Source organism: Vidua chalybeata, chromosome Z, assembly GCF_026979565.1.
Source record: "Vidua chalybeata isolate OUT-0048 chromosome Z, bVidCha1 merged haplotype, whole genome shotgun sequence".
In the NCBI taxonomy this organism is placed as follows: Eukaryota; Metazoa; Chordata; class Aves; order Passeriformes; family Viduidae; genus Vidua; species Vidua chalybeata.
In genome coordinates, this window is record NC_071570.1 from 571,502 (window position 1) to 593,829 (window position 22,328).

The following is a 22,328-nucleotide window of genomic DNA, read 5'->3' on the forward strand; positions in this document are numbered from 1 at the left end:
TCCCAAACTTTGCAACTAACGCAGCAATTTCCCTGCAAATGGGTCCCTGTTTGATAACTTCATGAAGGCATTTACCCAGCTTAATTAAAGCAGCAGCCGTGCCTTGTCCACCAAGTAAGGCAAAGAGTTTTCAAATATTACACTCAATTATACTTATAAATCTTGCCCAGGTAATGAACATATTCTTTGGATTGCAGAAGAGCCGGACACTTATCTTACTCCTAAAGATAAACCACCACATCCATATAATGCATTGCTAAGCCTCCCTCTTCCCAGCCGCAGCGCCCGGAATCCCATTTTCTATTAAATAATAATCATTGTAATTAATAGACTGGTTATTTTATCTCCCTAATCTGGTTACAGCCATTTATCAAAGGTATGTAAATGAGGGCGGCAGAAAGCCGTTCATTATGATTTTCCAAAGGGCCCGTGTCTCTCGCTGGAGCATGGAAAATGTAATTCTCTTGAACTTAATAAGATACTTGACTTCGTGTCATTCCCGGGAAGCAAATCCAGTCAAGACTTGGCTTTTTTTTTTCTGTCACACTCAATTTGTTTGCCTCGCAATTCTCCATCAGTTCAGGCTGTTTCCCACGTGTGCTTCCCTTCCCGGGGCTGGCAGGGCCGGAGGGAGGGGATGGGACAGGCCAGGGCTGCTGCGGTGTCCCAGGGGAAGGGCATTCCCCGCGTGCCAGGCTGGCACAGCCTCTGCCAGGCTGGCACAGCCATCCCTGGCAGCGTTCCAGGCCGGGCTGCACAAGCTGCTGCGGTGGAAGCGTCCCCAGCCCAGAGCCCCCGGTGACCACTGCGTGTGTGTGTGTGTGTGTGAGAGATTTCCACGCTGTTAATTCCAAAGCACCTGGGAAGGAGAAGGAAAACATTCCAAGGTGTCACAGCTCCCGCTGAAAGGGAGCTGATTAATGACAGCCCCGGAGATAAGTGGCACTTTAACCAACTTTCCCTGTTGATGTATGATGACATAATGTCCCCTCCAATTAATGACAGGGACATAAAACACCTGGATCGAGTGGAGCAGATGTTGCTTTCCTGGTTTAGGGCGTGCGGAGATTGGCTTTTAAAGGATCAGTGGGACCATGGCTGGTATCTGTTCTCTCCTTACTCCCAGGAGCTCACCTCGGAGCACGAACAGACCCTGCCACGGATCTCCAGAGGCTTCTCTCCCAAAGGAGCCCCGAGCCACTTGCAGAGGCGTGGAGAGGGTTTGAGACACCTCCAGGAGCGGCGTCACCCGGACAGAGCTGGGAATGCCCAGCCTGGGGAAGGGAAGGGAAGGGAAGGGAGGGGTGCCCAGAGGATCCTGCCTTGTTTCTGCAGTGTTTGTCCCCAGCAGAGCCAGCAACAGCGCTGCATTTCCCCCCGGCAGGCAGCGCTGTCCTTCCCCTCGGCTCGGCGCTGACGAGCAGCCCGCACTTGCGGGAGTGCCCGCGCCGAGCCTGCGGCGCCTGGGAGCGCGGGAGCTGCAGATGGGCTCCACCAGGAGTTATTTACAGAGCACGAGTGCTCCCAGCCCTCCCGATGCACTGCGAGCCGTGCCACGTTAGGCTCAGCTCTTAGAGGCCCAGCTTCTGAGGCTCCCGAGGGTTCGGGGGAACCAGGAATGTGGAGCAGAGGAATGCTGCGGGACTTTTCCTGGGAGTGCAGTGACCCTTCCCTCCTCCTCCTCGCGGCATCACAGCAGTCACCCCTGGCTTATGTCACCTCCAGCCCGGGGGCACTTGCAGTGGCACCAGCTCAGAGGTGCTGTTCCAGACCATTCCTGCCAGGATTCTTTGGGAATCACTCCCTGAGGAGCTCTGAGGGCTTTTCCGCGGTGCCACTGCCCCAGGATTGTCCCCATTAGTGAACCCCTGTAACACCAAATAACCTGGAATTACCTGCCACTGGATTTGCCCCTTTTGCCTTGGTCTCTGCCACAGAATTCGACACCAAGGGTAAAAACTTTTCCTTCACTCCTCTGCTGGATCCAACAGGCAAAATCACAATTTGTTTTGGGGTTTGCCCCGTTCTGCTGCACTCACCCTTCGCAGATCCCGCTCCAGCACCTCGTGGAGGCCAGAAAGCACAGGAACATCCCAGCTCCTGGACAAGGAACAGAAATCATGTCCAATTATCACAGCTTTCCTAAAGAACCTAAAATACTGCTTCCATAAGTCAGGCTGAGGCAGAGAATTACATTCATTTCAGCCTCCTGAGATTAGAGAAGAAGTTCAAGTTTCTGGTCGAGATAAATAAGATTTCCTTAAAGCAGCTTAACAGCTGCACCAAAAAAAAAAAAAAAAACTGGGAGGAAAAAAAAAAAGGGAGAAGTGAAGACATCCATTTTCTGCAATCAGTGGCAGGTGCAAGTCAAGGGCATGGCCTTTAGCAGGACCCAGGGCTTGGCCGGAGCTCTGCCAATTAATCATCCAGCAAAATGCACTTGACAGCTTGGAGAAGGCTCCGATTCCTTTTCTCATGATTGCGCTGCTAATTCGGTCTTGGAAGTTACGGAGAGCAGCAGAGACTCGGGGAAAAGCTGTCAAGGGCTTGGGTACTGGGGGCTTTCAGCATTTTGAGCTTCCTCAGGCACTCAGAGCCCACTGGGGAAGGATTCCCCCGGAGCTGGGAGTTCTCCCCACTGTTAATCTCTGCCAGGTTTCTCTTAGGAGTGACAGAATTCCCTCTTTTGGTTCATCCCCCTGTTTTATTTCAGAGCTGCTGAGGGCTGATTCCCGAAGGCACAGCTGGAGTGCCACAGGCCAGGTGCAAAGGGGACACGCCGCTTCCAAGAGGTGCTCAGGTGCTCTCTGAGGCATCCCTGAGATGGATTCCAAGGAATCAGAGCTGCCTACAGACCAGTGGGGATCCCAGGCTGTCTCGTGTCCCCCTAAAACTCACGGGAAAAAGAGGAAGCAGCCGCTGCTGTGTGTGAGTGGTCATTGTCACACTGAGAGGGGCAGCTGAGGGTGAAACTGGGCTGCAGTCCCCATATGGGAGTGGGGTCGTGCTGCTGTGGGTGTCCTGCAGGACTGTTTGTGTGCAGTCCCACAGCCCCGGAATGCCCCGTTACCTGCTGGGAAAGCCCCCAGGGGAAGCTGAGGGCGGCTGACCCCCACGCTGCCCTCTCTCCTTCCCCGAAGCTGTGCGGTGGAGCGGCTCTCGGGGGACTGGGGCAGGGGCTGGCACATGGCGCTGCTGCTTTATGTAAGGGCTGGCTGCAGCTGCTATTTTTAGGCCCGTTAATAAAAAGGATTGTTCATCATTATAGCGGCTTAGCGGGCACAAATCACAGCGCCGGCGAATCTTCGGGGGAAGCGAGGTGATCCATCCCACTAATCCCGCAAAGTCCCCTAAATCCCGGCTCCAGTAAGTGGGTTGGAGGCCGAGACCTCCGGCTTCCTCTCTCCACCTGCTTTTTGGGATGGCAGATTTCCTACTTGTGTTCCTATTTACCCCCCAAACGCAGAACCCGAGCCCTATGGCACCACCTAAACCTGAGCTTAACTGAGTCGAACATTCCTAAGGTGCAGCGTAAAGAAGCACGGGGAGGGAAAGCTGCTTTTTTCCCTTCAAACAGAGAACTAAAGATGAAAAATGCTTGGCGCAGCAGCAGTGAATTATCCCGGCAGCTGGGCAGGAGGTGGGAATGGGGCTCCCTCCTCCCAGGGAAACACGGACAGCCAGTGGGGCAGGAGCTGGGAGGGCTCAGAGGGAGGGAGGGAGGGAGCTGAGGATATTTACTTTGGCACCAAGGCAGATGGGTGACTAAATGACCTGGGGTTGTCTCCGAGGCTGTTCTTGGTGGAGATATCCAAGTTTCCCACTCACCTTCCAGCTTCCACCAGGACCCATGCCCTGGGGTGAAAATCCACCAGTGTCCCTGAAATTCCCTTTCTGCCCCACGTGCCCAGCAAGGCTGTGGGGTCACTGCCATGACCTCGGGAACACAAAGGGAATTTCTGGGAAACCCTTTCCTCCTGAGCCCCATGGCTGTGCCAGCACCACATGGAGACCTTCCCAGTGCAGCCCTGCCCCTGCGCCTCCCTCACCAGCTTCCAGTCAGGATTAAATTAGGATTACATTTCTCAGCCTCTAAAAAAAACCCAGGAAAGGATGAAATGTGGGATTAACAGTCTGGGGAAATCTGTTGGTTGCTCAAAGATCTTGACCGGGTAATATGGAGATTTTGGGAAATTAGGAGTTTGAAGTGCTGCGGAGCAGCCTGAGCTGGGTTTACAGCTAAACCCCCTAATCCCTCTGATTCCCAAGTCCACGCGAAGAGCTGCAAGGTGCTGCAGGATCCCCTTTCTTCCAGAGCTCTGTATTTTTTATAGGATGCTGCATTTCCCTGTGTGGTGGCTGTGAGCACTCGGGGGCTTCTGGAGCAACCTGGGCTGGGGAAAGGCGTCCCTCCATGTGTGGGGGAGGAATGAGGCAATCCTTAAAACCCCTTGCAGCTGAAACCATTCGGGGTCCTGTGGCTCGGTGACCTAAATCCATCCGCAGTCCATGAAGCGGTTAAACCCTCCTCTGCCTCATTACCAGCGGCTGCACTGCGGCCCCAGGGCAATGGTGATAATGACAAGGATAACAGTAACAGAGCCCAGGTGCCCGGGAAGGGGACATGGACGGGTATGGATGGACAGGGATGGGTATGGATGGACAGGGATGGGTATGGATGGACATGGATGGACATGGATGGACATGGATGGGTATGGATGGACATGGATGGACATGGATGGGTATGGATGGACATGGATGGACATGGATGGGTATGGATGGGTATGGATGGACATGGATGGGTATGGATGGACAGGGATGGGCGTGGATGGGTATGGATGGACATGGATGGGTATGGATGGACAGGGATGGGTATGGATGGACATGGATGGACATGGATGGGTATGGATGGACATGGATGGGTATGGATGGACATGGATGGGTATGGATGGACATGGATGGACATGGATGGGTATGGATGGACATGGATGGGTATGGATGGACATGGATGGACATGGACGGGTATGGATGGGTATGGATGGACATGGATGGGTATGGATGGACATGGATGGGTGTGGATGGGTATGGATGGACATGGATGGGTGTGGATGGGTATGGATGGACATGGATGGACATGGATGGACATGGATGGGTATGGATGGACATGGATGGACATGGATGGGTATGGATGGACATGGATGGACATGGATGGGTATGGATGGACATGGATGGACATGGACGGGTATGGATGGGTATGGATGGACATGGATGGGTATGGATGGACATGGATGGGTGTGGATGGGTATGGATGGACATGGATGGGTGTGGATGGGTATGGATGGACATGGATGGACATGGATGGACATGGATGGGTATGGATGGACATGGATGGACATGGATGGGTATGGATGGACATGGATGGACATGGATGGGTATGGATGGGTATGGATGGACATGGATGGGTATGGATGGACAGGGATGGGCGTGGATGGGTATGGATGGACATGGATGGGTATGGATGGACATGGATGGGCGTGGATGGGTATGGATGGACATGGATGGGTATGGATGGACAGGGATGGGTATGGATGGGTATGGATGGGTATGGATGGACATGGATGGGTATGGATGGATTTGGATGGATATGGATGGGTATGGATGTGTCAGAGACTGGGGCCCTCTTCCAGGTCAGTGCTGGACACTGCCAAGGAGATGGGGAATTCCAGATGTGCAGGAGCTCCTTGGCACCTGCTGTGGGGGATTCATGGAACACACACCTCCAATTTCCTGATTTCATGGACTGAAATCTGCATTTTATTTGGTAGCTAAAAGGAAATTCCCCCTTAATGCAGGATTACAGAAAGGAGCCCTAGAGTCAGGGAAAACAGCAACCATTGTGTTTTTCCTTGGAGGTTCCCTTAAAAGGTTTAATTTCTATTTTTGATGATGAGTGATTTTTTTTTTCTTGTTTAAAAAAAAAAATTAATCAGCTGTCAATGCTGCAAATTTAAATTCTCCATTCAGTAATGTTTAATAATCCCATTCCAGAATAATGCATTAAGGAGGAAAAGAAGCCAACCCTCTCCATGTGGCTTTGGTCTGCCTGGAGGACTGGCACTTGAATGCTCCAGATGAAAGGCTCCCACTTTTATCCCTGCAACTACTGCAGCAGCCCCTGAAACTAAAGGACTTGAAGGGAATAATTGGCTCTTCAGAGGAGCAGAGCTGAACAATGTCCTCGCTGCCTCTCGAGCTCTCTCCCGCATCTGTCTCCGCGTTCCCTGCTTTGTATAAATAAATTAAATAATGGGACCTACAGGATTAGATCACAAAAATATTCTCCCTTTACACTTTGCTCCAAATTAATTTCCAGATGTCTGTGCTGGCTGAGGGGAAGGAGAGGATCCCAGGCTGCGTGGACCAGGCCTGGGAGGGGACCCCTGCCTACCTTTGTCCGGATTACTTGTCAGGACAGCACAGGCTGCTGTCCCTAAAAACCCCTGTGAGGAGGGGGCTGCGCTTTCTTCCCGATATTCTAAATTCGCGGGGCAGAGGGGAAACACGAGGAGCCGGAGGCCGCATCCTGCAGCCGACCGGCCCTTCCTGCCCGGGATGTGCTACGGGAGCGCCCCGACTGCGCGGGACTCACCGCGGGATCCCTGCTGGATCCCGGCTGGAGCCAGGCACCTCTGCCAAACCCGCTCAGGGCTCGCTGCCAGCCGGGCTCCGCCGGGCCGAGCGAGAGTTCAGCGCTCGCTGGAGCCGCAAGCATCCCCGCGCTGGCAGCACGAGCTTACCGCCTACTTAAGCCCTGCTTTAAGACTGGAAACGGGGCCTCAGTGTCGTGAGGGCTGAGTGATGCCCTCAGGACAGAGGTGAGCTCCAGCCCAGGTCGCTGGGAGCGCTGCAGTGACTTTTCCACTCCTTTTTGAATTGCCTGCGTGCACTCCCCGTTCTCCATTCAGCGCCTGCACGCCCCCAGCCATCGGGATTTTTTCCTGGGACGCCTCTTAAGCTCGGAAGTGACTGAGGCCCCAAAGCCAGGGGAGCTCGGTTCTCCTCTGACACCGAGGGGCCCTGGGCTGTGAGTGCGTGGCTGCTTTTGTTTCCTAGCTGGATGTGAACTGGAGCTGCTCTTTCTGGCCACAGCTCTCCAAACAGGAAGCCGGCATAATCCGAAAAGGATGCTTCCCCCGCCTCCCTCCCGACGGGGAGGGACGGAAACCAGGCCGCGTGTGAGTGAGGAGCCCTAATGGCTCCCAGATGTCCCGAACCAAGCCCTTCCTACCTGGGCGTGGACATCAAAGGCTCTGCCGGGCCGGGACCACCCGTGTCCGGGGGCTGCGTCCAGCGGCGCTGCCTCGGGACGCGCTCGGCTGCGCTTCCAGCACATCTGGAGCAGCTGGAGCCGAGGGGGACCTGTGTGCACAACAAACATGCAGCCTAAGTGCTCCGATTGCTCGCGGGGCACCAGCGCTGCTCCCAGCGCTTCTCTGCTCGGCTGGGAGGCGCTGCCGCCCCCGGCAAAGGCTCCGAGGTGCGTGCCGCCGTTCTGGTTCTGGGACGGCAGCACCCGCGGGGTGGGGGTGGCGAGCCACGGCTGACCCCTGTGCATCCACGGGCGACACACAGGTGGCTCCTGCCGTCCCTTCGGACAGACCTGGGCCTTTAAACACGGCTGGTAACCGACCGAGGAGTAGTTTTTTTACATTGCTGACAAGTAGGAACTCAGCTCGAACCCCAGATTTCGAGAGGTCTAAATCTCAATTCCCTCTGCTCCAATGCTTCTGTAATATCCCTTGATTTCTCCCAAGCATTCTGACGGCATGTGAAAGTCATTCTTATTTTTACCCTCCTTCTCCATATGAAAAAGGAAACACAGTCCATTTGCTGCAAGCCCCTCAGCATCTGCTGATTTGTCAGTTTGATTTAGCTGAGAAGCGTTCACGGTGGCTGCAGAGGGGCTGCTCAGGCAGCCTGGCTGCACAAAATTCCTGCTCCTCTCCCATCAGGAGCGGCTCCGGTGGGGCACCGATGGAGCTGTGCTTTGCCACGCTGACGTGTCCCAGCAACGCTGGGGAGCTGGGCACTTCAGACCACGGGGGCTCCAAACCTCCCCGGGCAGTTCCAGTGCCTGAGCAGCCTTTCCATGGGGAAATTCCTGCTGATCCCACCCTGAGCCTGCCCTGGCCCAGCCTGAGGCCATTCCCTCTCCTCCTGTCCCTGTTCCCTGGAGCAGAGCCCGACCCCCCCGGCTGTCCCCTCCTGGCAGGGAATTCCAGAGAGGGAAAAGACCCCTCTGGATCCTCTTTTTGTCCAGGCTGAGTCCCTTCCCAGCTCCCTCAGGAGTTCTCCAGCCCCTTCCCAGCCCCGTTCCAGCCTCTCCATGTCTTCCCTGTCACGAGGAGCCCAGAAGCGTGCCCAGGATTGGAGACTGGCACTGCCCTGCTCCTGCTGCCACAGGGGGTGACACAGCCCAGGTGCCATCGGCCTTCTTGGATGCAGGCACTTTTTTCTCCACCTTATCCCATCCTTCAGCCGGTGCCTTGTCCCAGCTCTGCCTCCCTCTAGCTGCAGTTTTATTTTCGGGGTGCTGCGCTATTCCCTGTGGCTCTAATCCTGCCTGGGCCTCCGCAGCCTCCTGGAGCACTGGATCCCCTCCTCAAAGGAGCTCAAAGCTGCTTCTCCCACTGCAAGGATTTACTCAGAGCGTCCTCTCCAAAGCTCCTTTTTGCAACTGCCTTGGGAAACGCCGGTGTCCAGTGGCAGTAACTGAGGATGTGGCAGCTCAGGGCCCGGGATCAGCTCCCACAGATCCTTCTCCTGCTGTTCCAGCCCTCTGCCATCACCTGCCTGTGAGCAAAGGCCTCGAGGGGCTGCTGAGCCACGAGGTGACATAAAAATAGTGCTAAAACCTTAAAAACAGCTGTGGGGCATTTACCCCAGAGAAGAAATAGATATAAAACAGACAGGGAATCTTATTTCCCTTTGCATCCGTGCTTTTTAAAGCCAAAAAAAAGAGGGAGCTGGCCTTTAAGCCTTCAATTAATTGAACAAAGATTTCAAAATTGTTCAATTGGTTTCATTAGGAAGTGTATAATAGAATAATAAAGTAAAACAAATGATATAAAGCAGACCCACTAATTAGCTCTACATGATTGATACAGCTTTGGACGAGGCATTTGATCTCAAACAAAATGCAGTTCCTTGTTAAGAGGATTTTTAATTGATGTGCAGAGAGGTATTAGATGATGTTGGAAAATAATTACTCCAAAGCTACTCATGCATTTGGCTGAACATAACAAATGAAGTTTGGGCTCTGGATCTGGCGGAGTGGACACGTGCTAATTAATAACGAGAGGAACAAGCATCTTCCAGGGGGTTTAACCCAGTGTTTACCAGGAGATTGCGTCGCAATTATGCTCCATAATGAGCTTGTCATGCCGGCGAAATGCACATTACTCAGATGTCAGCGGGGACGGGGCGTGGCTGCGGTTCCACAAGGCAGCAGGGACCGGCCGTGCCCGGGAGCGCTGCCTCGGGACGCTCCGTGTGCCTCTGAAGGGCGGGGACACCCGGATCCACCCCGAAATCTGCCCCTGCCCCTCGCCTGGGGAGTCCTGGACAGGGCCATGGCAGCCTGCCCTGGGCACGGCCGGACTCCGGGGCGCCCCGGAATCTCGGAATTCTCCGCGGGAATAACAAAGCCCAGTGGGGATTACAAACCCTGTCAGGCAGGGAGCTCCGCAGACAGCCTGTGCATTCCCACCCTGGGAGTCCCAGGCCAGGCTGGATGGGGCTCGGAGCCCCCTGGGACACTGGAAGGGCACTTTGGGCCCCTTCCCAGCCCAGCACAAACCATGGAATGGTTTATTCCATGACCCACTGGGCGATCCCTGGGGATGGCTCCTCTTCAGCCCTGGCAGCAGGAGCAGCCAGAGGTACTTTCATCCCTGGAAATCAGGCCTCAATCCTCGGGGGCCTGCTGGCCCTTGGAAACCGAAGCGACTCTTCAAACTTTGCTGCTTCACTTACAAAATCCCATTTGGATTCAGAATGGAGTGAGGAATGAACAACGCCCGAGCTAATCCCAGAGATCCCTTTGGGCCTGGGTGCTCCGCTGGCAGCATGGAGCCGGACCTGGCGCCCTGGGACAAGGTGTTTGGAAGCGCCAGGAGGGATGAGCTGAGGCCAGTGGAGCTGCTGCCTGCAAGGATTCCGAATCCACTGGCTGGCCGAGCGGCGCTCCCGCAGCTCCAGACAATCCGCAGCCCGCTCCGGAGACAGCCCGTCGGATTTCGCGAGCGATGCCAAAAGTCTCACTTTTCCTCCTTCGAAGCAATGCCTCTGACACTTCCCCGCCATGGCTTTCTATTTGTACTGAAATGTGTGCTTGGTGGGTGAGAGCGCGGCGTGGTTTGAACAGTTGTCAGAAGTTTTATTTTGGAAGAAGACAGAGAGGATTTGGTGAGCTAATTAGGAGTTTGCGAAGTTTCCTGGAGAAATGAGAAAGGCCCAAGCCTGCTCCAAAGCGCATTTTCCGCTCCGTTCCTCGTTTGCCACCTCCTCCTCCTCCTCTAGTTTATAAATCTGTTAATTAATGGTGTTTATTCTCCTCCCAGCCCCGCCTGAGCCATGGCTTGGTGATTATATGATTAGGCAGCGATGATAACGCATGTGGGAAAAGGTATTTATTGTGTGTGTGGGCTCCCCATCGCTATGGAAACAGGCAAATATTTGCAGACCTCCACTCCTGATTAATACCTCCCCTATTATATAAAGTCTGGATGGGGAGAATTCCCGGTGACAGTTTCCGTGCGTGTGCACCAGGCTCGTCAAACTCCGGTAATTTAAGGCCCCGGCACATCGGAGCCGTTTCATCAGCGTGTGCCTGCAACGCCAGTCCTGGGAATTATTTTTAAACCTCTTGGTTCCCATCTCAGGGAGAGGAGTGCTGTTCCAAGCAGCTTTCTCCCTGGAGGGGAGCTCTCGTGATGGTGCCCCGCCAGGAGCACCCCTGGAACCTTCTTCTGCCTGCAATTCCCTATTGCAAGAAAATCTCTGGGAAAATCTCCATGACCCGGGCTGGCAGCTCACAACCCCGGCTGGAATTCTCTCGGGGAGCTGGGAAGCAAGCTGCAGGCCTGCCAGAGCGAGGGCCTGTGGCAGGGAGGGAGGGAGGGAGGATGGCAGCAGGTGGAGAGGGAGGCTCCAGGCGCTGCCGAGGCTCGGCCAGCCAGGCAGGATTCCTTGGGATGCTCCGACGGGCAGCGAGGCAGAAGGAAGCGCTGCAGGAAGTGCGCGGAGCCCCTCCTGGTGATCCGCAGGGCCTTGGGGCATCTCGGAACATCTGCAGGCACCTCGGGCAAAATCCTCTCCCCTCCGAATGGAAAATTGGCCGTGACCTCGACGTGGCCACGGCTCCGTCCGGAGCTGCCGGGCTGCGGCACGGGGACGCGGCGGGGACCACGGAAGAGAAGGGCTGCAGGTGTGCAGCTCGCCCTCGCTGCTGTTTGATGGGGAATTTGTCCCCGGGGATTCTCTTTTGAATCCAGTTGGGTTTCACACGTGACAGCTTAGTGGCTGTGCCCCAGGTCCTGGGCCAGGCTCAGTGTGTGGCACAAAGCAGCCTGTGCCAAAAGGATCAGTTGTGCCCCGTGCTGCCCCCGGGATCCGGGCACTGCATCCCACAGCTGATGCCAGGGGTTTCACTAAGGGTTTCTTCCCTCCACCAAGGAACCTGCAGCTTCTCCATTCCCTCCTTGAGGAACCCGATCACCGACTTGCAATTTGTCACAATGACAGAGGTGGGCTCCTGGATGGGGAATGTTTAAATCAAGCAGCAATTAATGCATTGTGAAGCACTTGAGGTAATTGTGTAATGAGCTCCGCATTACCTGGAGTAGGAACGCATTCCCAACGAACGCAGCAGGGAAACAATGTGGCCTTTGCCGGGTGATTTTCGGGCGTGAAGCTCTGCTGTGCCAGGGCTGTGAGCCCATATCCTGCAGAAATCCCATCGTGGCTGAGCTGTGTGAGAGCCCAGCGCTGTTCCCGATCCAGGCTGTTATCTGACAGCACAGCCCCAAGCTCAGCCTGCTCCATCCGGCTGGACTTTATTTGCTGCTTCGTGGAGCAGGTCCCAGAGAGAACAGCCAAAGAAAAATCTCCTCAGTCCGAGGGGCTTGGGGAAACCCTGGAGGTCTCACAGGACACCCCAGGGGCAGGGGGACATGGGAGGAGTGCGGGCAGCGCCTGCCCTGCTGCGCGGGGAGGAGTTTCCCACCGCAGGGCAGTGCCCGGCTCTGCAACGCCGCTGTCCCAGGGGCTGCCGGAGCCAGGGAGCAGAGCACCGGGCCCAGGGGCCCCAAAACCTCTGTGAGGGTCACTCCTCACTTGCAAAGATGGACCCAGCTCCCCAGGGCAGATAACCCCGAACCCCTGCAGCAGCAAACACCCCTGTGGGAAGGCAGAGCACGGCTCGACCCTTCTGTTTGCTGTTTTCTGCCGAGGGGAAGCTCCCCATTTGAGCTTCCAGGACCCTTCAAGGCAGCTCACCCTGGACTCTCTGGCTCTCCAGCCCCTCTCTGCCTTCCCCAGAGCCAGCCCAACTTTAAGAAGAGCCACCAGCCCATGAGGTTTGTGCCCCCGGAGCTGCTGAGCAAGGCGAGCCCCCCGTGTGCCTTTACCTCTGAAAGATGCTGATCCCATTTTCTCCTTCAGCCTGCTCCTCTCAGCTGCCCGCGCCCGCCGTTTATTCAATTCCTGGCGCTGCACAATAAAAATCAATAAAAAGCATTTATTATAAAGTACCAGAGATTCAAATAACTGGCAGAGCAAGGATGCACACTTCACACGAAATGTGATTTATGCTCTGCAGAGGGGAAAACATCCAGTAAGCAGAAAAGGAACTTTTATTGTCTTGCCATTGAATCGCTGTCCTGCTTTAGCTACACTTAGCAGACAGGAAAATGTTATTTAATAACATTCACTTAGCAGTTTATTATCGATAGGACCGAGGTAAATAATGAGCATTTCTCCTGCCAGGAGGGACTGTAATCAGGTCAGTACAGTGGCTGCCTCAGTTTCCCAGGCTTCCACTCATTCCCCAAGGCAGGAGCCCGGAGCAGCTGGGGCTGGAGCGGGCTCGGAGCAGCCTGGCACCCTGCCGTTCCTGGGGGCTGTTTCTGGCCGGTTTGCCCCACAAAGGCAGCCCTTTTTCGGGCTGTAAATACGCCTTGGCTCCGCCCGCCTGCTGCCGCGGGCTCCTCTCTGGCTCCTTCAACATTTATGAGCCCTCATGAATATGCAAATGACAGCTAATGGCTGCAGACCGGTGCTGAGCCCGAGCGCTGCGTTAATATTTCATACGAGGATGGGAGCAGACCCGTGCCCATCAATTTGGGCCGAACACGGCCCTTCATTAATTAATCATGGGTTAAAATAAGGCATCATTTGGATTTGGCATTTCCCAGGAAAAGGGGCGTTTGGGAAGAGGCTCGGCAGTCTCCGGGATGACAGAGTTCTGGATTTGCTGTGTCTGGAAGACCAAGGGGTTTCTCCTGAAACCCTGGGGATTGCAGGTGCTCCACGACCCGCTGGATTCCCGCAGGGAATGGGACGTGCCTGTGCTTTGTGCCCATGGTTATTTTATCCCTCCCCTCCGGGCGGGGAGCTTTGGGTATGAGGATGGGCTCTGACACGTTCCCTGCGATGCAAGCAGCCGCTCCTCTCCTCAAATCCCTTCTCCCGCAGGTTGTGTGGAGATCTGACAGCAGGCACGCCAGGAGAAGTGGCTGAGGGTGAGGAAGGTCCCTTTTTGTGGGATTTGGGTGCCCAGAGCGCAGCCAGAGCTGCCCTTTACCCCAGGAAGGGGAAGGGCTCGGGGCCAGGCAGTGGAGCCTGGTGAAAGTCTCCCTCAAAAAGCCTCTGGTTTATGGCTCTCAGTGCAAGGGGCAAGGCTTTGATGAGGTGCATGGGCAGCGACCTCATAAATTGCTGGATAAAATGTAAACATGGATTGGAAAAAGGCTTTTGGAAACCTAACTTTAATAACAATTTAAACTGCCTTAAATATTTATGTGCTTGGTCTCAGCACAGCTTGCAATTAGAGAAGATTATTTCTCTTTTTGTGCATTTTGATGCATTTTGAGGCTGTGCTGCCACCGGGTTCTGACACTTCAATCTCGGCAGAGTTAAAAAAATGAAATAAAAAAGGGATAATTTCCTTTTTTCCCACCTTAATAGAAAGATAAAGCAGCGCCATCATTGCTGCGTTTGCCGGTACAATCTCGGGGTTTAGCGATGTTGATAATCTTCTTTTGATGCTAATTAATTACAAGTAATCATAAAAACAAATGAAAAGCACTATAGTTGCAGCAGGGTTTTTTATGCTTATGAAATAATGCATCTTTATGCATTTGTTTATTTGCCATGGAAAAAATGTAATCTATATTCATAGGCAAACAGCTTCAGCACGTGGCACCGGGGCTGCAGAGCACTCCCAGCTCCAGCTGCTTTCCCCTTTTCCCACTGGCAAATCCCAAAGTCCACCCCTCCAAGGGGTTTGGTGCTCCACTGTGTTTGTCCACGGGCTTGGAACAGGGATTGAAAGGAAATGCCATTTGTCTGCAGCTACATATCCATCCAGAAGGACTGCAGATGGACTCCAGGAGTAACTGGGCAGTCACAGCTAAAAGGAAGGGGGACACGGGACCCAGGGTCACGTCCCGCTGCTGCCTCGGCCATCCCAACCTTCTGTCTGCCGTGCCATCATCCCTGTCTCGGAGCTTTCGGGAGGGAAGGGCCTCATTTCCCACCCTGCCCGCCCCCCATCTCCTCCTGGCTTCAAATAAATTGGTTTTGGGGAAGAGGCTCGGGGCTGAGCCAGGGTTTGGGTGGCTGCAGCTGCTCCTTGGGATCCTCTGGGATGTCTCCGGGAGGAAGGAGCAGAGCCAGGTGGGAGAAGTTCCCCCTGCCCCGGCCAAGGCTGGGGCTGAGTCACCGACAGCTCATTCTGGGGACTCTGTGTATTGACCTAATTGCTGGAAGTGGCCCCGAATTCCTTGGCAGCTTCCAGGAGTGAGAAACAGAAGCTTTTATGGGATTAGAGGTGACAATGAATAAAGCAAGGCCACGGAGGCCTCTCTGCAGCTCTAAAGGCAGTCTGTTCCTCACGGTTCCCCACAGAGCTGAGTTTGTCCCGGCAGGAGAGCGGGGCCCGGTGCCACGGGCCCGCCTGGGGCTCCTGCTGCTCCGTGCCCGTGGCCTGTGTGGGCTGCAGATTCCCACCGGGAATTGCCCGCGGGCACCGCCACCCGGCTGGGGCAGCCGCGGAGGGCACCAGAGCCCCGCTTTGGGACGGCCACCTCCGCGCACCGCGTGCTAGCGAGCAGCGCCGCGGCGGGCAGGGCGCGGCTCCGGCCCAGACAGGGATCTGCCGAACGGCAGAGGTGCTAAAGCTCCCCAGCACGTTCCCGTTAATCAAACGATACGGAATTAACAGCGGTACAGTAATTGCCTTGTTAGATGGAAATGAAGCCCTGCTCGAGACACGGAATCTGGAGTGTGACTCACTGTTCCAGCCACATTTAGATTGTTGTCAGTACAATTAGGATTTGGAATTTACAAGTGGAGGGGGGGTTTATTTTATTTAATCAATCGCTATAGCAACGGCAAAATTCAACAGGAGATGTTCCCTCTTCCACGTCCAGGGGGTTGGACTCGTTGCTCTGGCTGGGGGAAAAGCAAACTTCAAAACTTTGAGAAAACCAGCTTTTTCAGCAGCTTACCCTGCTGCTTCCGAAATCCATGAGGGATTCCAGGCCTGCTCCACTGTCCAGTGGAAGAGATCCTCAGGAACCCACAGCTTCCCTCGAGGTGGCCATCTCAGCCCTCCTGTCTCGGGAGTCTCCTGGGAATGAGGGATCCTCCTCTGGAAGGGAGAAAAGCTCTTGTGAACTATTCACATGGACACGGGAGAAAGGAGCAAAGAACAAGGGAACTGATTTTCCAGGAATGCTTTCCCTAAACAAACCAACCAACCCAGAGCCATAGCAAAGCTCTGTGCTGCCATTCCCAGCTGGAGAGGGAGCTGTGGAGTCCAGGAGAACACACATCCCTACATCCCTGAAAAGGTGACCGTCAGAACTGCTTCCCCTGTTCCCAGGGATTCTGCTTCCCTCCTGGGGTCTGTCCTGGCCGGGTGGCTCCACGCCCTGCTCGGTGACCTTTCCCGGGATTGTGCCACCCTGCCTGGCATCCCTGGGAGAAAGTCTCTGCAAAGGGGCTCCATGGCAGAGCTATGGGTCTGCTCGGGGGAAACACCCCTGGCATTTCACCCAGAATCCAAGGCACGGCTTTGAAGCTCACACGGGTAAATATTACGGCATGCCCCGAAGCTCAGTGCTGCACCAAGAGGCGGTCCCAGGCTGCACACAAACCGCGGTGGCTGCGGGGGTGACTGACTGCAGCCCTGCTTCCTGGGCAGGAGCGTTCCCGAGCTGGAGCAGCACCTGGCCCATCCATCAATAACCCCTTCCTGGCGGGTTCCTGCTGACCCTGCCTTTCCAGGTGTAAGCAGCGAGGCACATGTGGCAGCCAGATGTCCTGCACCTCGGCGCTCCGCTAATCCTGAAATATTCATCAGGAGCTGTGCCTCGCTAGTAGAGCCCCAGTCTTGCACGTCAGCCTCAACAGATGGAAAAAAACGGGGAAATGTATTTAACATTCCTGCTCGTTCCTTAAAAATAATTATCTGATTAAATGTGCCAAATGTGATTTTCATTTTTCCGTCCTCGTCGTCCTGGTACAAGTGGAGTTCAATTGGCAGCGATGCAGCGCCGCTGAGCTCTGACAGGAATCCTAAAAGGAGCAGGCCAGGCAGGCACTTTGGAGCTGGCACGGAGGATTTAGGACTGGCCAGGCTGGGTCACGGACAGCGGGGGCTTTGTACACCGACCCTAACACGTCAGTGACACACGAGGCAAAGGGGCTGGAAACCCCTGGGAGTCTCAGGATCTGCAGGGCAAAGGGCTCTGGGTTCCTCAGGGATCTCCAGCCTGGAAAGGTGCTGGGAACCTCAGGATCTGCAGCCTGGAAAGGTGCTGGGAACCTCAGGATCTCCAGCCAGGAAAGGTGCTGGGAACCTCAGGATCTGCAGCCTGGAAAGGTGCTAGGGTTCTCGGGATCTCCAACCAGGAAAGGTGCTGGGAATCTCAGGATCTGCAGCCTGGAAAGGTGCTGGGAATCTCAGGATCTGCAGCCTGGAAAGGTGCTGGGAATCTCAGGATCTGCAGCCTGGAAAGGTGCTGGGCTCCTCAGGGAGCAGCAGCTGTGGAGGACAGCAATTCCCAGGGATGCAAACCCCAGGGATTGGCAGGAGCTGCTCAGGGAGGTGTGCTGCTGTCCAGGGAGTGACCAGACTCTGCTCTGGTGACCAGGCTGGACTCAGTGACCCTGGAGGCCTGGGGCTGCCACCCTCGCTGCCCAAGGCCTTGGGAAGAAGGGAGAGGGGCCGCAGGTGAATTTCAGCTCTCGCACGAGGATAAAGTGTGGCTGCTGGGGAGCTGATCCCGTTTTTTTGGGAAGGCAGCAGCACGGTGGGCTGCAGGCCCACCAAACCACCCCGTGCCTTTGACTCCCGCTGCCACTGCAGCCCCGGAGCTCCCGTCTCCCTGGACAAACACCTGTTTGGAGGCTTTGAAACGCCTGCTTCCCCAGAGCCGTGTTAGAATAAGGCCCGGCTTTAATTGCAGTGAGAGGAGGGGGGAAAGGTATGATTTCCAAAAGGACAGAATACTCGGGATATTTATGGCCCCATTTAGCGCGTTGCTTTGCCTTAAAGAGGTGGGGATTCACATGTGTTAAGTGCTCCTACAAATCTCCTTTACCCTTTCCTGGAAAAGGGCAACACAATAATAATTGTTAAATTTATGTGTTAACACGTCTGTACTGTAGAGCTCGGCAAACGGAGCTCCTCAGACTTCCTGCCCCCCACTCTGTCTCCCTGCAGCGCCTCCATCGGAACTCCTGACTGTCCGGGATCCAAAGGAGCGCCTGCCGGAAGCTCGGGAACTTTCCATGCCTGCAGCTGGAATCACGGAATGTGATTCCATCACTCCTAGAATCCTTCGGAGTCGCAGGAGCTGAGGCTGGAACAGGCCTCCAACACCACCGAGCCTCACACCGCGCAGGTCACGGCTGCGGCGAGCACAGGGCACTTAAATCCCGCCAGGAATGGGGATTCCAGCTGTGCCACGGAGGGATTTGCCCTGAAATCCCACCTGGAGCCGCGCTGAGATGCGGCGAGTCACGGGAGCAGCTCTGTAGGCAGGGTGCAGGAAATGTCAGAGGCGCTAATCAGGCGCTAATTGCTGGCTGTGTCTCCCTCTCCCGAACCCGCCGGGATGAACTTCCATCCCTGCCGACAGAACCTCCCCGTTTGGATGCCAGGGCTGCAAAAGGCCCTCGTGTTTGTGTTCCTGCGCTCCGCGGCGAGCCCTGGAGAAAGCGCCTTTCCAAAGGCACTGATAGGCAGTCATCTCCTCCGGGAGAACGGTGTGTTCCCAACCGAGGCGTGTGAGGCTGCGATTTATCACAGTTTGCTTTTTGGAACTCCTGCCTCGCTTCGCTCTCCCTGCTTTCCCAGCCCCTTGCTGCTATTCCGAGCGCCGCTTCCCCGCGGGTCACGGCGGAGCGGCACCTACCTGTGGATTCGGGATGCTGGAGGTGTGTGCGTGGGAATGCCGCGCCTCCGAGCCGGGAGAATCCCGGCAGGAGCGCCATGGGGCTGCCTGCAACACTCCCAGGGAGCCAGGGGGCTTCTCGGGGAAACGTGCGCGCCCCTCCCAGCCGGGAGCTGCTGCCCTGCAGCCCTCGGGCCGGGGAAGCCGTTCCCTCTGCAGCGCCCCGGGGCACTGGAAGGGGCTCTCCCTGGAGCCTTCCCCCTGCTCCCGTCGCACACAGCTACGCTGGATGTCCAGCGCCAGAAAAGCCCCCAGGTTCAAATCCCACTGCAAATCCCTGTGAGTGCCTGGCTCCCGGCCCGTGCTGAGCACACATTTGGCAGCTGTTTGCCCCCAAAATGCACCAAATCCATCCTGTCCTGGGCAGGTCCCCACTCCCTGCCCCAAATCCCCCCTACAGTCAGGGCAGCAAACCCGTGGAACAGAGGAGTTCAGAGTTATAAAGGCAAAGCCGTGGCAGGGCTGTTGGAAGGATCCCGATTAACCCTTTCCAGGCCGGGAGCCGGGATGGAGACCCTGCCGGGGTTCAGGCAGGCTGCCTGGGCTGGAGGCGTGCAGGAAAGGCTGCTCAGGCGCTGCTCCACAGGCACACCCCGAGGGATGCCACCATCCCCAGGGTCTGGGTTTATCCATCCCCGGTCCCAGGCCCTCCTCTCCTCACTCGCCTGCTTATCTCCAATCTGTCTATTTAGATTCTCCCTAAACAAGACGGGAATATCTCGGTGCCTGTTTGTGAAACTATTCCTCATCCATCTGTTATTTACATCATTCGTTTTCCTGAGGTGTCTCCAACAAATCCTGGCTGCATGCTCTGGATGTGTTATTAATAAAACAGCTGTAAAAATATTAACTGTACGGCCTAATTGTCAGCCCTGACCGGGAGCCAAGTCCATCCCGGCCGGATGCTGGGCCCTGGAATGTGGCTGTTCTCCAGAGCCCACCCCTGCTGCGTGCTCTGCTCCTTCAGCACTGCCACTGCAGCCCTGCAAGGGACCTTGAGGCTCACTCCTGCCATGGCAGGGACCCCTTCTGCTGCCCCAGGTGCTCCCAGCCCTGTCCAGCCCGGCCTTGGGCACTGCCAGGGATCGATCCAGGGACAGCCCCAGCTGCTCTGGGCACCTGTGCCAGGCCTGCCCACCCTGCCAGCCAGCAATGCCAGGATCAGAGGTGTGGGATCGCCTCCCCCAACTCACTAAAGTTCTAAAGCAAGACCCATTCTAGGGAAAACCCCGGATTTAACCCACCACGGGTGTCTCAGCTGGTGCCTCTTTATTCTGAGCTGTGGCCAGGTCATGGCCCTGCTGTGGCTGACTGAAGGGCATCCCATGGAAAGGGATGAGCAGCTCCAGCTCCTCCCAGGGACACTTCCAGAGGAATGTCACTAGGTTTGCTATGAAAACGATAGTTTTCGGGGTCTATGGCTATCCAAGCTGCTGAAGGGAAAGGGCACCAGGAACTGGGCTCATTCCAGGAGCTATGGCTGTGTTTTACCCTGAGCTGTGCTCTCCTGGGAGCTGGAGGCTGAGGATGAGTGTTTGTGGCATTTTTGATGTTTCCATGGGGATTGCTATAGAAACAACTCTGCTACCCCTTCATTTATTAATTTACTTTGTTAGGAAACCAAAGGTAAACCACAGCTCCAAAGAAACAATGGCTTGAAAGAGATTTCGCCGGCTCCGCCATCCTTGTTTTCCAGCAAAAGGCCTTGAGTTTGCGTTTAAAGGACAACATTTGCAGCTAATTTAATCCAGTCAAAGGCATGAGATTCCACAAGGTTTCCTTTGAGACTGGAAAACAACAGCTGATCTATGTCATAACACATTACAGCGAGCCGTGCTTCAGCTCCTGCTGCGGAGCATCCTTGGCACCGAGCTCCGGCCTCCCCGGCCCTGCGGAGGGCACGGACAGCTCCTGAGCCCTGCAAGGGAGCTGCCATGGGCAGGGACAGCTCCAGCAGCCCAGCTCCAAACCCTGCTTCCCTGGGCAGGGACAGCTCCAAACCCTCCTTCCCTGGGCAGGGACAGCTCCAGCAGCCCAGCTCCAAATCCTGCTTCCCTGGGCAGGGACAGCTCCAAACCCTCCTTCCCTGGGCAGGGACAGCTCCAGCAGCCCAGCTCCAAATCCTGCTTCCCTGGGCAGGGACAGCTCCAAACCCTCCTTCCCTGGGCAGGGACAGCTCCAGCAGCCCAGCTCCAAACCCTGGGCAGGGACAGCTCCAAACCCTCCTTCCCTGGGCAGGGACAGCTCCAGCAGCCCAGCTCCAAACCCTGGGCAGGGACAGCTCCAAACCCTCCTTCCTTGGGCAGGGACAGCTCCAGCAGCCCAGCTCCAAATCCTGGGCAGGGACAGCTCCAAACCCTCCTGCCCTGGGCAGGGACAGCTCCAGCAGCCCAGCTCCAAACCCTCCTTCCCTGGGCAGGGACAGCTCCAGCAGCCCAGCTCCAAATCCTGCTTCCCTGGGCAGGGACAGCTCCAAACCCTGCTTCCCTGGGCAGGGACAGCTCCAAATCCTGCTTCCCTGGGCAGGGACAGCTCCAAACCCTCCTTCCCTGGGCAGGGACAGCTCCAGCAGCCCAGCTCCAAACCCTCCTGCCCCAGGAGCGGTTTGCATGCCAAGGTGCAAATGCTGCACACTGCAGGTCCCTAGTAAAGGTGGGCTTGCTGGGAACTGCACTTCCCGTGCTCCTGGAACATCCTGGCTGTGTTCAGGGCAGCTCCCAGTGCCCTGATAAGGCTGGAGTTTCCTGGGAGAACAGAGCTCATTGATTGCCTGACACGCAAGCCCCCGCCCAGGGATGGATCTCCAGTTCCAGCTGACAGAATCCAGAATCCACCCAAGCCTCCGTGGATCCCATATGATCCATGGAGAGTTCCGTGGAAGTGCTGCTGATGTAACCCAATGACCAGAGGGCCATAAAGGGCAAGCAGCAGCTAAACCCCCTGAGTGAGGAGCTCAGGCTCTACAGCAAGAGCAGGAGCTGCTCCAGGGCCACAAAGGCTCCTCAGATCACTTCATCTTTATGGTGGGACTGTAAGAGCATCAGAAAGCCCAGCCTGACATTTGAGAGCGGTTTAAACCTCACTGCAAAGCCCCACTCTGGGCTCCAGCTCCTCCCAAGGTCTCAGCCCACGGTGATTGTTGTGTCTCTGTAGCTCAGCTTGTTTTCCTCCTGTTCTTTTTTTAACCGAAGAGTTTTATTGATGTGCTTTTTTAAAAAAGAAAGAGACATTTTCCTCTTTTTATTCCACCCTGCCTCAGCACCCAGAGCTGCAGCACAGAACCCTGCAATGGTTCGGGTGGGGAGGAAGCTGAGGCTCATCTCTTCCTTCCCTTGCCATTGGCAGGGACCCTGCACTATCCCAGGTTTCTCCAAACCCTGTCCTGGAGCTGTGCACTCAGGCAAAGCAGGCAATGTGACTCTTTGGGATGGCAAAATGTCCCTGTCCCCTCAGCCCTGCCCTGCACACACACAGCTGGCCTTGGCAGCAAAAAACCTGCTTTTCCCTGTGCATTCCGGGCTCACGGCACAGGTGGAACAGCCAGGGGACAGCCAAGGTGAGCTGGGAGCAGCTGGATTCTGC

General features: G+C 55.7%; 1 protein-coding gene across 2 annotated transcripts in view; it reads right to left on the reverse strand.

Moving 5' to 3' along the window:
* Positions 1–312: 312 nt before the first annotated feature.
* The window catches only part of LOC128782071 (uncharacterized), a 30,959-nt gene continuing 8,943 nt past the window's right edge, over positions 313–22,328 (reverse strand). For both annotated transcript variants that reach the window (XM_053932197.1, XM_053932198.1), the window contains 5 exons: positions 15,792–15,934; positions 12,690–12,771; positions 7,289–7,419; positions 2,040–2,100; positions 313–859 (listed from right to left, as the gene is read on the reverse strand). In XM_053932197.1, coding sequence (XP_053788172.1) covers positions 471–859; positions 2,040–2,100; positions 7,289–7,419; positions 12,690–12,771; positions 15,792–15,812 — 684 coding nt within the window. In that variant the 5' untranslated portion in view covers positions 15,813–15,934 and the 3' untranslated portion in view covers positions 313–470. The remainder of the gene's footprint in view (positions 860–2,039; positions 2,101–7,288; positions 7,420–12,689; positions 12,772–15,791; positions 15,935–22,328) is intronic.